The sequence below is a fragment of the Vulpes vulpes genome, chromosome 10 (genome assembly GCF_048418805.1).
Source record: "Vulpes vulpes isolate BD-2025 chromosome 10, VulVul3, whole genome shotgun sequence".
NCBI classification, from domain to species: domain Eukaryota; kingdom Metazoa; phylum Chordata; class Mammalia; order Carnivora; family Canidae; genus Vulpes; species Vulpes vulpes.
Genome location: NC_132789.1, coordinates 41,750,819 through 41,763,038, shown reverse-complemented (window position 1 = coordinate 41,763,038; position 12,220 = coordinate 41,750,819). Strand labels below are relative to the sequence as shown.

The 12,220-nt window shown below is 40.5% G+C and overlaps 1 protein-coding gene across 1 annotated transcript in view; it reads right to left on the bottom strand.

Annotated features, from left to right (window-relative positions):
• Window positions 1-4,591: 4,591 nt before the first annotated feature.
• RHBDL2 (rhomboid like 2) overlaps window positions 4,592-12,220 on the bottom strand; it is a 46,553-nt gene continuing 38,924 nt past the window's right edge. The window contains 4 exon segments of the mRNA XM_025991712.2: window positions 4,592-4,901; window positions 5,703-5,764; window positions 9,603-9,663; window positions 12,107-12,207. Coding sequence (XP_025847497.1) covers window positions 4,722-4,901; window positions 5,703-5,764; window positions 9,603-9,663; window positions 12,107-12,207 — 404 coding nt within the window. The 3' untranslated portion in view covers window positions 4,592-4,721.

Here is a 12,220-nt window from a genome sequence, read left to right as displayed (position 1 = left end):
AATCCAAAACACTTTAAAAGTGTAAACAATGTTATTATTCATATTGTTTATAATAATCACAAAATGAAAATGTCCAAAATAATTATCAATACAAGAAAGACAGTATCGTCCATAATCAATAATAGTGCATCTATAGTATGGTACTATGCAACCAGTAAAAATGATAAATACTACTAATATAAAAAGATATTTGAGGGATGCCTGGGTGGCTCAGCGGTTGAGTATCTGCCTTCAGCTCAGGGCGTGATCCTGGAGTCTCAGGATCGAGTCCCACATCGGGCTTCCTGCATGGAGCCTGCTTCTCCCTTCTGCCTGTGTCTCTGCCTCTCTCTCTCTCTCTCTCTCTCTCTCTCTGTGTGTCTCTAATGAACAAATAAATAAAATCTTTAAAAGAAAAGATATTTGATATATCATTTCAGTTTACAAAATAGAACAGTATGACCCCATAATTGTATATTTGTTTATATGTACTGATGCATACAAAAAAGCCTAGAAGGATACTCCTCAAGGTATTAACTATGGGTGTGTCTGAGAGGCCCCGTCAGTTAAGTGGTGTGCCTTAACTGAATAAAACCTTAAAAAAGAAAAAAAAAAGGATACTATGATAATCTCTGGGTGTATGATTACAGTCGACTTAATTTGTTATAATTATATGTATTTTAATTTGTTTTTACCATGAGCACCTCTATAATCCCCCCAAAATGCTGTTGTTGCTTTTCACCTTAAAGTACAAAAGCATAGAATTTACTGAAAGAAGGAGCAGTAAATCATTTAGCTACAAATCTTAGGTTCTGAAGCTTTCATATCCAATGACATGAATACTAGTATACACAGATTCAATCCCATAGAATTCAAAAGGAAAAAATAACATTTCAAACAACTCTTTCTTAATTTGCAAAAACAGAGATTAACACAAACCTGTTTAGATAAATCGGAGAAGCAAGTCATGTTTGTTCTCTGAAAGTGTCCCTTTGCAAGTGTAGAAAAGTTCAGTCTGAGCAGTGAGTCAGCGTCAGCTCAAATCATTTGGACTCATTGTTCTTGCTTCTACAACCCTCCCTGGGTTGTAATAAACTCTCTCTGGACTGACCAATAAGGTAGCCACTAACTACAGATAGCCATTGGGTGCTCGCATCATGATTTGTGTAACACAGGAACTGAGTTTTTTAATCTTACTTAATTTTAATTTAATTAAAACGTAAGGGCTTGCATGTGCCTTGTGGCTACTTTATTGGACAGGACAGATGAAGAATATTTCCACTATTTCTAATAACACAGCAGCTTAGAAGACTGAAGTGATAAGCCCCAAATTAAGCTGTTCAGATGGTTCCTCTATAATTCAGAGATGTCAAATTTAAAATACCAGATGTTTGCATGCTTTTTTTTTTAACAGTAATTTTTTCCCCTAGGGAACCCAATTAAATAGTACTGGTTGGGATAATGTGAACCATGTTTCTAGTACCAAAAAGTCCCTGACTAAAAATGGTTTCATCGTTCGATGAATTGTTTCTCTGTCTAGTTTTCTGTTATGAACAATTAGACTTCCGTTTAGGTCATTAAAGGTCTCAAGTCTTCAGAGCTAGTGACCTGATGGGTTGACCATGACAGATGAATATTTCTCCTCTGGGCTTTTTTTTTTTTTTTTTAAGGTTATTTGTTTGTTTGTTTGTTTGGTGGTGGTTTTTTAGATTTTATTTATTTATTCATGAGACCAGAATGGGGCAGAGATATAGGCAGAGGGAGAAGCAGGCTCCCTGCGGGGAGCCCAATGTGGGACTCGATCCCAGGGCCCCGGGATCACAACCTGAACCAAAAGCAGACACTCAACCCACCGAGCCACCCAGATGCCCCAAAGATTTTTTATTTTTAAGTTATCTCTACTCCCCAGCCTGGAGCTCAAACTTAGAACCTTGAGAGAGAGAGAGCTCTACCAACTGAACAAGCCAGGCACCCCTTCTCTGGGCTTCTTTGCCAATTAATAGATACTTTTCAGATTAAATGCAACTATTTCACAGTGAAAAAAGTATAAATATTTATTCATATTTGTATATTGTATAAATTACATATATGTAATATATAAATTATTAATAAACTTGGAAAACACTAAGCCTCATTAGTAGACAAATACAAATCTCAGTGAAGTATTTATTTTTTAACTATCAAAATGCAAATTTTTCAATGATTTACAATACCTGCTTTTTGCAAAAGTGTGAGGAAAATTACTATCATCCACTTTCAATAAGAATATTAATGGATGCAGCTACTTAAAAGGCAGTTTAAATCTGAAAATTAACATTTCTGCTTCTGGGTGCTTAAAAGATTCATTCAGCAATCATGCTCAAAGGCACACTGCATATACTAGGAAGTTCACATAGTAGGGTTGATAATAGTACAAAATCAGTAGCCTGAGTGTCCAATAGAGGCGTGGTTAAATAACCACAGTACGTCTTTATCCTTCAGCAACTCAGAGAATGAAGGTCTCTATGTCCCATTATAAACTAAGTTACAGAGCAATACATGTAGTATAATCTCACTTATCTTGTTAAAACCTGCATTTCATATGTATATTTAATTACCTGGAACAGAGATTAACCTAGATCTTTCTTGAGAAGCAAATCATTCTTAGAAATTATCCCACAGTATCTTCAACATGATCTCTGAACTTGCCCCTTTGGGGGTGCAGAGCAGATTCAGTGCCGTTCACTGCAGTGAGTGAGCCAGGCCTCAACTCAAATCCATTTTCCTTTCTGTGCATCATGGATGGAAAAAGGTCTGTGAGAACACACCCAGCTGTCGACAGCAGGCATCACCAGGGAAAAGAGAAGGTTCAGGGTGGGAAGGTAAGAAGGACTCTTTTAACTTCTTGTTCACATCTTTGTTTAACCAAAAACATAGCCCCAAAGCCTGCAGAACAAGGAGGTGAGGCAAAAGAGACACAAAACTCCCATGCATATTCTCATACTCAAATTGAAAAACATTTTTTTAACAAATCTCCGATCCATTTTTCTCAATATGGTGAAATAATACATTTCTCGATATATCTATGTGAGTAGGTATGCTCCTTTCAGGATACAGCAACATGTTTGTTTGTTTATTTATTTATTTAGCAACATGTTTAGATAGGTGTTTATAAATAAAACACACCAATGATGAAAGAAAAAATTGTATTTCCTGTGTTCACATGGCCCCAAACTACTATTTTTGGAAAAGACTGACCAAGGTGCCTGGGTGGCTTAGTTGGTTAAGCATCTAATTCGTGGTCTCAGCTCAGGTCTTGATCTCAAGGTTGTGAGTTCAAGCCCTGTGTTGGGCTCCATGGAGCCTACTTTTTTTTTGGGGGGGGGGGGGGCGAGGAGAGGGAGGGAGGGGGGAGGGAGGGGCAGAGGGACAGAGAGAGTGAATCCCAAGCAGGCTCCAGGCTGAGCTCAGAGCCCAATGGGGGGGGGGGGGGCCTCCATCCCATGACCCTGAAATCATGACCTGAACCAAAATCAAGAGTCAGATGCTTAACCAACTAAGCCACCCAGGCGTCCCAACATGAAGCCAACTTAAAAAAAAAAAAAAGAATAAATGGCCAACAATCTGGGTTCTATAATAAGAAAGGAGACAGGCTTCTCAGCCTTCAGATCTGACATTTTACCTTTTGTAAATAAATCCTACCCACTCCCAGAAGAGCCACTCATGTAAAGGAAGAGAATCCAGGGATCCCTGGGTGGCTCAGAGGTTTAGTGCCGCCTTCAGCCCAGGAAGTGATCCTGGAAGTCCTGGGATCAAGTCCCACGTCGGGCTCCCTGCATGGAGCCTGCTTCTCCCTCTGCCTGAGTCTGCCTCTCTCTCTTTCTTTCTCTATGTCTCTCATGAATAAATAAATAAAATCTTAAAAAAAAAAAAAAAAGAGAGAGAATCCAGAGTCCAGGTGCCTCGTATGCACCAGAAAGCTACTTCTAGGTTCCTTGGGGTCCTAGACACACTTCTAGAATCTTAAATTGGCAGTCCAGAAAATTTTCAGTCTTCTTTTACAGATATTTCTACCACTTATGGCACACTCACAGAAATGTTTGTTCCTATACTCCCATGATACCCACAACTTGCAGGATTTGGGGGAAAGAGCATCATTAGACCAGTAGGGGAGAGGATGGGCTTTCGAGTCATTACCAACCTTTAAATCCTGCGCCCTCTTAGACAAGTTACTTGATTTTTCTTAATGAGTTTCCATGTCCTCCCCCCAGATACAGAGTAATAGCCACCTTTCTGGGTCACTGAAAAGATGAGCAATAATGCATATAAACCACCTCAAACAGTGATATGTCCACCCCAACAGTGATTGAAGGTGATTATCAATAGTCTGACACAAGTATGAAAAGTTTTTATTATCAGCACAGTACAATATATGTGGGTTCTATCAAACAGTCTCTATAATATTTCCTCCAAGGAGAGCAAGTCTCTTTTAAAAAGAGACCACATGTCTGGAAAGAGCCAATGCCTGCTTTTTACCGTCCCTCCCCTGCTCCCTCTCTCTCTTTTCCCTCCTCCTGCTTTCAGAATCCCCATCCCTAAACCCTAACCCCCTTTGTAAACAGTCTTTGAAACTGAGAACTTCAGTTGTGTTCTGACCTCTTTATAAAACTATCAGCATTTGCAAGGACTTCTCTGTCTCTTCCTAGACTTCAGTTCTTTTCCCAGATGGCTCTTTTCATTACTTGCTTCCTATGAGAGGCAGGTCAGTTTGCCGGGGATAGGAAAATGTTGAAGAACACGGCAAATAAGACACAAGCAAAATAAGCTGCAATTGCCATCCAAAATTGTGGATCCTTCAGCAGTGCCTTATCAAAGCAGCTAAACACAGTGTAACCTATGGACATTCCAGCGAATCCGCCTACAATGTGGGCTGCAAAAGACACCTGGGGAGGGAGAGGGGAGCAATGAAAAGTGAAGAAAATGCTGTTTTCATATTCGAGCTGCATCACCCTCTTCCTAAAACACAAATGCCATCAAACAAGAGTCCCAAAAGCTCACAGAACAAGGAGAATGAGGCAAAAGAGACATAAAACTCCCATGTGCACAGAGAGGAGATGTTCTGAGAACGTGCAGAGCCAAAAAATGTCATTTCATCAGCTCTCTGAGTGCACAGGACGGAGCCACTGTTTCTCATTCTCTGTCACCATCATGTTCGGGATGGTTCTATATGTCAAGAGAATGTGTTGCATGACCACAAGGGATCTCAGTAGGAGCCGTGTCTGACCCCACATAAATGGAATGTCAGAATGAGAACCCAGATGATGGATACACACAAATATGCAAACAAACTATCCAATTCAAAGACTACTTAAAACTGAAAATCTTTGCCAGGTGTTTTTTTATGTTTTTATGTTGTTTTTTTGTTTTTTGTTTTTTTTTTTTTTTTTACTGCCAAGTCATCTGGACCCAAATTTTCATTGCTATTTTCCAATCAGCTTTTTATAAAATTCCTTCTCCCCTGTTTTGCTCCCAGCAGGGCAGGTGCAGAGAAATAGAGCTGGTGGGGATCAGGGCTGTGAGAGAGTTAAGTGAAAGGACAATCCAAAAGTCTGATTTCCTCAGGAATTTGCTTGCCTTCCTAATGGAAGTTTGGCTGCCCTAAATGGGTGCCCCTATTTGCTGGGCCTTTTTGGATAGGATAGGTAAACAAGCTTTCATTGAAAAACATAATAAACTGAACTCACCGGTGACCCGTCTGCAGGGACAAAGAACCTTCTGTAGAGAGTAAACCCCATATCCGACATAACTAGAAAGAAAAACAGCCTGATGAAGCCCCCAGGAGCGCCACAACAACACACCAGATGTTTTGGGTTCTCTTCTGATAATGGTGGCAGCTAACATTTATTGAGATTTACTCTGTGCCAGGTGCTGCTGTAAGAGCTTTATGGGTATTAATTCCCTAATCCTCACAAAGACCCTAGGAAATAAGTATATCATTATCCCATTTTACAGATGCGTTCATCCCACCTGTATCTACTGGTTATCTTCTATGCGCCAGGCACTCTTCTAGGTGGTGGAGATACTGCAGGGAACAGACCAAACAGCCCTGCTTCATAGAGCGGATGGTCTAGTTGGGGCGGAGAGGTTGGGGCACACCAGTAAAACATACACTACATCAAATGACGCTAAATGCTCCATCAAATGGACAAAATGCAAAGAGAGGAAGGAGGATTAGGAAAGCTGGGAGTAGGGTGTTATGTTTAGTTGGAGAGTCAGGAACAGTCTCACTGAGACTATGCCATTTGACAGAGATCAGAGAGCAAGCCATGCTGACATCTGAAGTAAGAGTCTTCCAGGCAGAGGGAAGAGCAAGTGCAAAGTCCCTGAGGCAGGACTGTGCCTGATGTGCTGGAGCTGAGCTGGCTGGCTGGCTAATTTTCAGAGTGATTCCCTGCCCCTCCAAGAGCAGCAATAACATTCACCTGGGAACTTAGTAGAAATTTAAATTCTCAAATAAATTAAATTAAAATAAAATAAATAAAACAAAATAAAATAAAAACTCTCAGGCCCACCCCAGCCTTACTGAACCAGAAAACTCTGAAGATGAGGCTCCAAAGTCTGTGTTTTAACAAGACCTCCAGGTGACTCTGGACTATAAGTAGGGATAAAATGATAGGCGTGGAACAGGGGACAAATCCTGTAGGGGCTTTATGGCCCACTGTAAGGGCTTTGACTCCAAGTGGCAGGAAACCTAGGAAGGTGTCTGAGCACAGGAGTGATATGATTCAACTCATGTTTTCACAAGATTGTTCTCGCTGCCCTACAGGGAGGACTGGAAGGGAGTAAGGACGGAGCAGGAGACAACTGATACTGCACCAGTCCGGGCGAGAAATGACGGTGGCATCTTATCCATAGGGAAACCAAAATACCCAGGGTAAGTACTCATCCAAGGCCACACAGCTCAGAGGCGGGGGCAGGATCCGAACCGTAAGCAGTCTGGCTGTGGAGGCCCCTCTCTCCCCCACCAGGAGCACTGAAGACGGACCAAGGAATGACATGCGTCCACATCTCCAATGGGACAGTGAAAGCCAGAACTTGGATCTCCTTCAAAGAAGCCAGATCCTGGGGGTCTCTTGGCCTAGAAGAACTCCGCCCTCCGTGTGCCCTGCACTTGGAAACCTCTTGTACAGCTGTCACATTCCACACCCACTGTCCCCACCCCACCCTGTGCTCCACTTAGTGAGCTGTCGTGTCCTCGCAGATGGAAAGGCCTAGTCCTTGCCTTTGGGAAAATAGCATCACGACCCCGTGTTGTGGCTCATTTCCCTTTTCAGGACAGTATTGATGATGTTCAAGTGACTAGACCGGAATGGAGGTCGAGGAAGTACTCAATAGTAATTTAACTGTAAATGACTATTACACAACACACTGGATTAAATTCGGCTGTGTTGTATTTTCGATCCTCTTGTGAATCTCCTAATCCAGTGTAAAGGCACACCACAGAGACAGAACTAGGAAAGTCTAAGAAAACCACCCCATGGGACAGGGCTGACTTACTGGAAGCAGTTACTCTGGCCTCGTTGTCATCCACAGGAGGAGGCCTCCTTTCAGAAAGTTTTTGTGACCCTCAACTGTCAGTTTCTCCAATCTCTTTCTCTCTGCTCAGGCTCTTCCTCCATATCTCTGCCCAGGTCCTTCTGCTTCCCAGGGGAGCTTGCTTCTACATCCGCTGCAATCATGTCTCCCACCTGAAAAGAAGCTTCTGTTCCAATAAACCAACTCATTGTCCTCACTGAAAATCTGACACTGATTTTAAGAGAAGTTGCCTTTACATGGATTTTTTTTTGAAAGGTGAAAATGCAGGATTTCCTTTTTCAAAAGGGAAGCCCAGTTGCCTTACTAGAAGACACATCCAAAAATAAGGCTTCATGAAGGAAGGTACTTAAGGCCAACTAGCCTTCATAATTAATAATAATTCACCTTTTTTTTGCCCTTTTTTAAAAACTATACATTTTCCCAAGGAAATGTGTTTAAAATTTTTTAAATACTCATATTTTGTTACTCTAACGTGTGTTGCAACTTTCCTCATCTTCAGTTGCAGGTAAACCAGGCCAAAGAACTTTCAGAAGTGGCCCGTGCCAAGGAGAAGGGAAGGGTAACGCTAAGGGGTCTTAGCTACTTTGTAAAATGAAGTGACTTTATTACTTACCTCAGGAATGACATAATGTTACATAAACTATTTTTGGAGCCTCCCCGTGCATAAGGAAAGGGTTTTTACTCCAACACTGAAGAGTATTAAAACCATTTCCCCATCAAGGGTCTGAGGCTCCCTTTACAAAGTCATTCATAATTACCTAAAAGAAACAGATTGAAAACCGGGTAACTTGTGTGTGGCAACATTTTTTGGTCACAGGATTTGTCCCTTGGTCCTGGTTGTGACGCTTAACAGCCCAGGTGGCAGCTCTGCTGCACAGCGATTCTCCTCACCAAGCCCAGACACTTGCTCTCCCTTCTGTGCTCACAACTTTCCCTCCCATTTTCAATTTCTCAGGGACAAAAATATTACGTAGAGTATATGTGACCTATAAACAAGTCACTTATCTTCTCTCAGGATGAGTCTTGTGTTTACAGCGGAAGTGCCCATAAGCTGGATTTAGTGTCTTTGCTCAGAGGTAGTTGGCCCTGTTCCCAGCAATGTGGATAATTGAACTCCTGATACCCATTAGCAGAACCATTTCTTCCTTTCTTTTTCTTTCTTTCTTTTTTTTTTTTTTCATTTCTTCCTTTCATGTGGACAGCCCAAATCTTCGGTTTTATCAAGCATCACCTCCATCTTGGCCTCCAAGCGTGACCCTACAGTCTGACCCAGGGTCTGTCTTCCCCTGTGCGGCTACAGCTTCAACCAGAGCAGGTGCAGAAACATGAGTTACTAGCCCTGCCCTGGCTCCTCCTTCTTCTACCCTGGGTGGCCTGCCCCCACCCAGAATCTGCCCTGACATTCCGACTCAGCTAAAATTCCACCTCCTCTCCAGATTGAGCACCCTTCCTAAATTCCCTCAGCATGTAATTCTCTGCTATAATTCTTAGAGATTTCAAAAGCCACATTCGCCATCCTGCTTGTTCCTGGACCCTCTGCCTCTGTCTTCAACCCTAAGCCACCCACTCTGTGCTTAGATCCTAGATCGGTGTTTTGTTCTTTTTTTTTTTTTTTTTTTTAATCTGACAATGTATAAATTGAGGAAGAAAACAGATTATGTCAGTGGTTTTCAAGCTTTCCCCATTTCAGACAAAATCATATACAGGGTCCAATGTATGAATGAGAAAAATCCAATATATAAAACATAAATGAAAAAAGAAAAAGAAACATAAATGAAACTGTTGTGGTTAAAGTAGACAGAGTACCTAAAGCTCTGCTCTCTTGACTTCCCCCACTCCAGAAAGAAACAAAAAGCAAAAACTCATTACTGAGCCACCTCTAAAAGCCACCCATGGGTGTCTGTGAAAACTCCTCCATGGACCTTTCTGCTTAGGGCTATGGAGCCACAGTTCTTTGTCACTCCATGCTAGTGTTTAGGAAAAGTGAGGCCCTCTGGAGGTCAAACCAATAACACTATAGGTGTGAAGTGTTCACAAAACAAACTTACTTATAAGGATGATGATCAGTAGTCTGACAATTCCAAAGGCAGGAATCATTTCTCGAAAATTCTTGTAAAGAGATAAATAAAAATAATGTAAGCTATCTATTGGCCAATGAAATTTCAACTGTACTCTCTCTCCATCTGCTTTTTCATTTGAAGTTTGAGTATCAAATATTTGCAAAATAAAGCAATGCTGTTGCAGCCAGTTTTCAAATGTATTTGGGAAGTACAATGCTGGTGCACTTTGGAGAACAAAATGAATATTTAACTCCATGATATGAAATAGACATAATTACATTAGCAGGAAAAAAATATAAATATAAGTAATATGAAATCAATACTTCACATGTCAGTGATATGATAGATAGATAGATGATAGATAGATAGATAGATAGATAGATAGATAGATAGATGATAGATGCTGTCAAACTAACTGATGAAATATTTTTAAGGTTTTATTGGTTAATATTCATTCAATACTTTATCCTCTTTCCCAATGGAGTTAGTTAAAATTTGAGTATTACCTTAATTCTTTTAGATAATTTAAAAGAATTTAAAATATTGGTTAAAAAGATCAAGTTTGATTTTAGTTGAAAAATCTCAGTCCAGGGGCACCTGAGTGGCTCAGTCACTTGGGTATCTGACTCTTGATTTCATCTCAGGTCATGTATGATCTCAGGGCCGTGAGATCAGGTTCTGTGTGGGGCTCTGTGCTCAGCCAAAGGGAGTCAGCTTGAGATTCTCTCTCCCTCTGCCTCTCTGCCTATTCTCCCCCTCTCTTTTCAAAATAAATACATAAACTTAAAAAAAAAAAATCTCAGTCCAGTTTCAGTACCCTTCTGTGTTACCAAAAAACAACTGAGTCAGGGCACCTGGGTGGCTCAGTTGGTTAAGCATCTGCCTTCAGCTCAGATTGTGATCTTGGGGTTCCAGGATCAAGGCTCCCACTGGGCACCCTGCCCAGTGGGGAACCTGCTTCTCCCTCTCCCCCTGCCCCTCACCCCACTCATGCCCCCCCCCAAATAAATAAATTATGTTTAAAAAAAAAAGAACTACTGATGGGCAGCCCTGGTGGCTCAGTGGTTTAGCGCCGCCTTTGGCCCAGGGCATGATCCCGGAGACCTGGGATTTAGTCCCACGTCAAGCTCCCAGCATGGGGCTTGCTTCTCTCTCTGCCTGTGTCTCTGCATCTCAATCTCTGTGTCTCTGAATAAATAAATAAAACCTTTTTTAAAAATTTAAAAAATAACTACTGAATCAGAAAGACATCTCCACTTTAATTTATTGAGTTACTTCTCCTTTCCTCTTCAATTTATTGACTCTCTTCCCAAAGAGTAGACACTAAAATACCCAAGTTTATTCTAAATCAATTATTTTTAAACTGCCATGATCAAAGCCTACAGAAACAATTTACATAACAATCCAGTACATACAGAGCCAGTATTATGTGTGATATATGTTGAAATTTTTGTAATTTTTTCTTTTTAATTTTCTTAATTTTTTTATTACTTTAAGGCTCGATGCCCAACATGGAGCTTGATGTCATGACCTCAAGATTAAGAGTCATGTGCTGTACCCACTGAGCCAGCCAGGTGCCCCTCTTTTTGATTAATTTTTGGTCACAATTCTTAAACTGCTCAACCACTAATGGGTTGCAATCCAAATTTTGAAAAACATTTTTCTAAATAACTTCTATTTTTGGAATAGTTTTATAATTGCTTCCTATTTTCCTCCTAGAGTATTCTTATAAAGTATACATACCTACATGGTTAAATGATTTAAGAACTAGTTAGGAATTACACTATAGGCTGTTTTAGAAAGTGGTTGGCATTCTTACATACTATATCATGGTATGCCAGCTTTGGAGGGCAATTTGGCATTTATCTATGAAAATTTAAACCCTTCACCCAGTAAATCCATATCTAGGAATTTATCCTACCAAAATACACACACACACACACACACACACAAATGCAAAAAGATAAATGTAAGAGAACATCCTTACAGCATTACCTACAAGTGTGAATAGGTGGAGTCACCCCAATTTCTTTTCATTGAAGGATTAAATCAGGATGCAGCCTAGCTAGTGCACTGTGGAGCACTTGAAGAGATTGAAGTGATTTCTGTGTACTGATATGGGTAGATGGGATCAAGGTAACTATGTTAAGATGTAGAATGGTATTTTTAAGAGTGGGTCCATTTTTGTAGCCTTCATTTTGGCAGGATTTTGAATACATATAGAAAAAGGTTTAAAAGGATGTACAGTAAACTGTTAACAGATACAATATTTGAGATTTTGACTATTTTTCAACTTAATTTTTTTTTTTTTTTTTAGTATTCATCACTTTTGAGATCAGAAAAAAAAAAGAGATTAAAATATAAAAGGAAAATTCTGGTGCCCAGAAGGAAGATGAGTGCTCAGTAAATATGATGAAGATTCCCTGAACCAAATACTAGTTACTCTTTAAAAGAACAAAAAAATTCAAAGATTCCATTCCCAAAGTTCTTACCACCAGAACATTCATAAAATAGCCTCCCATCAGAGCATAGACTCCTCCTGAAGCACCCACAAGATATCTGAGCGGGTAAAAAATGGAGCTGGCAAGGGACCCTAAAGAAATAAA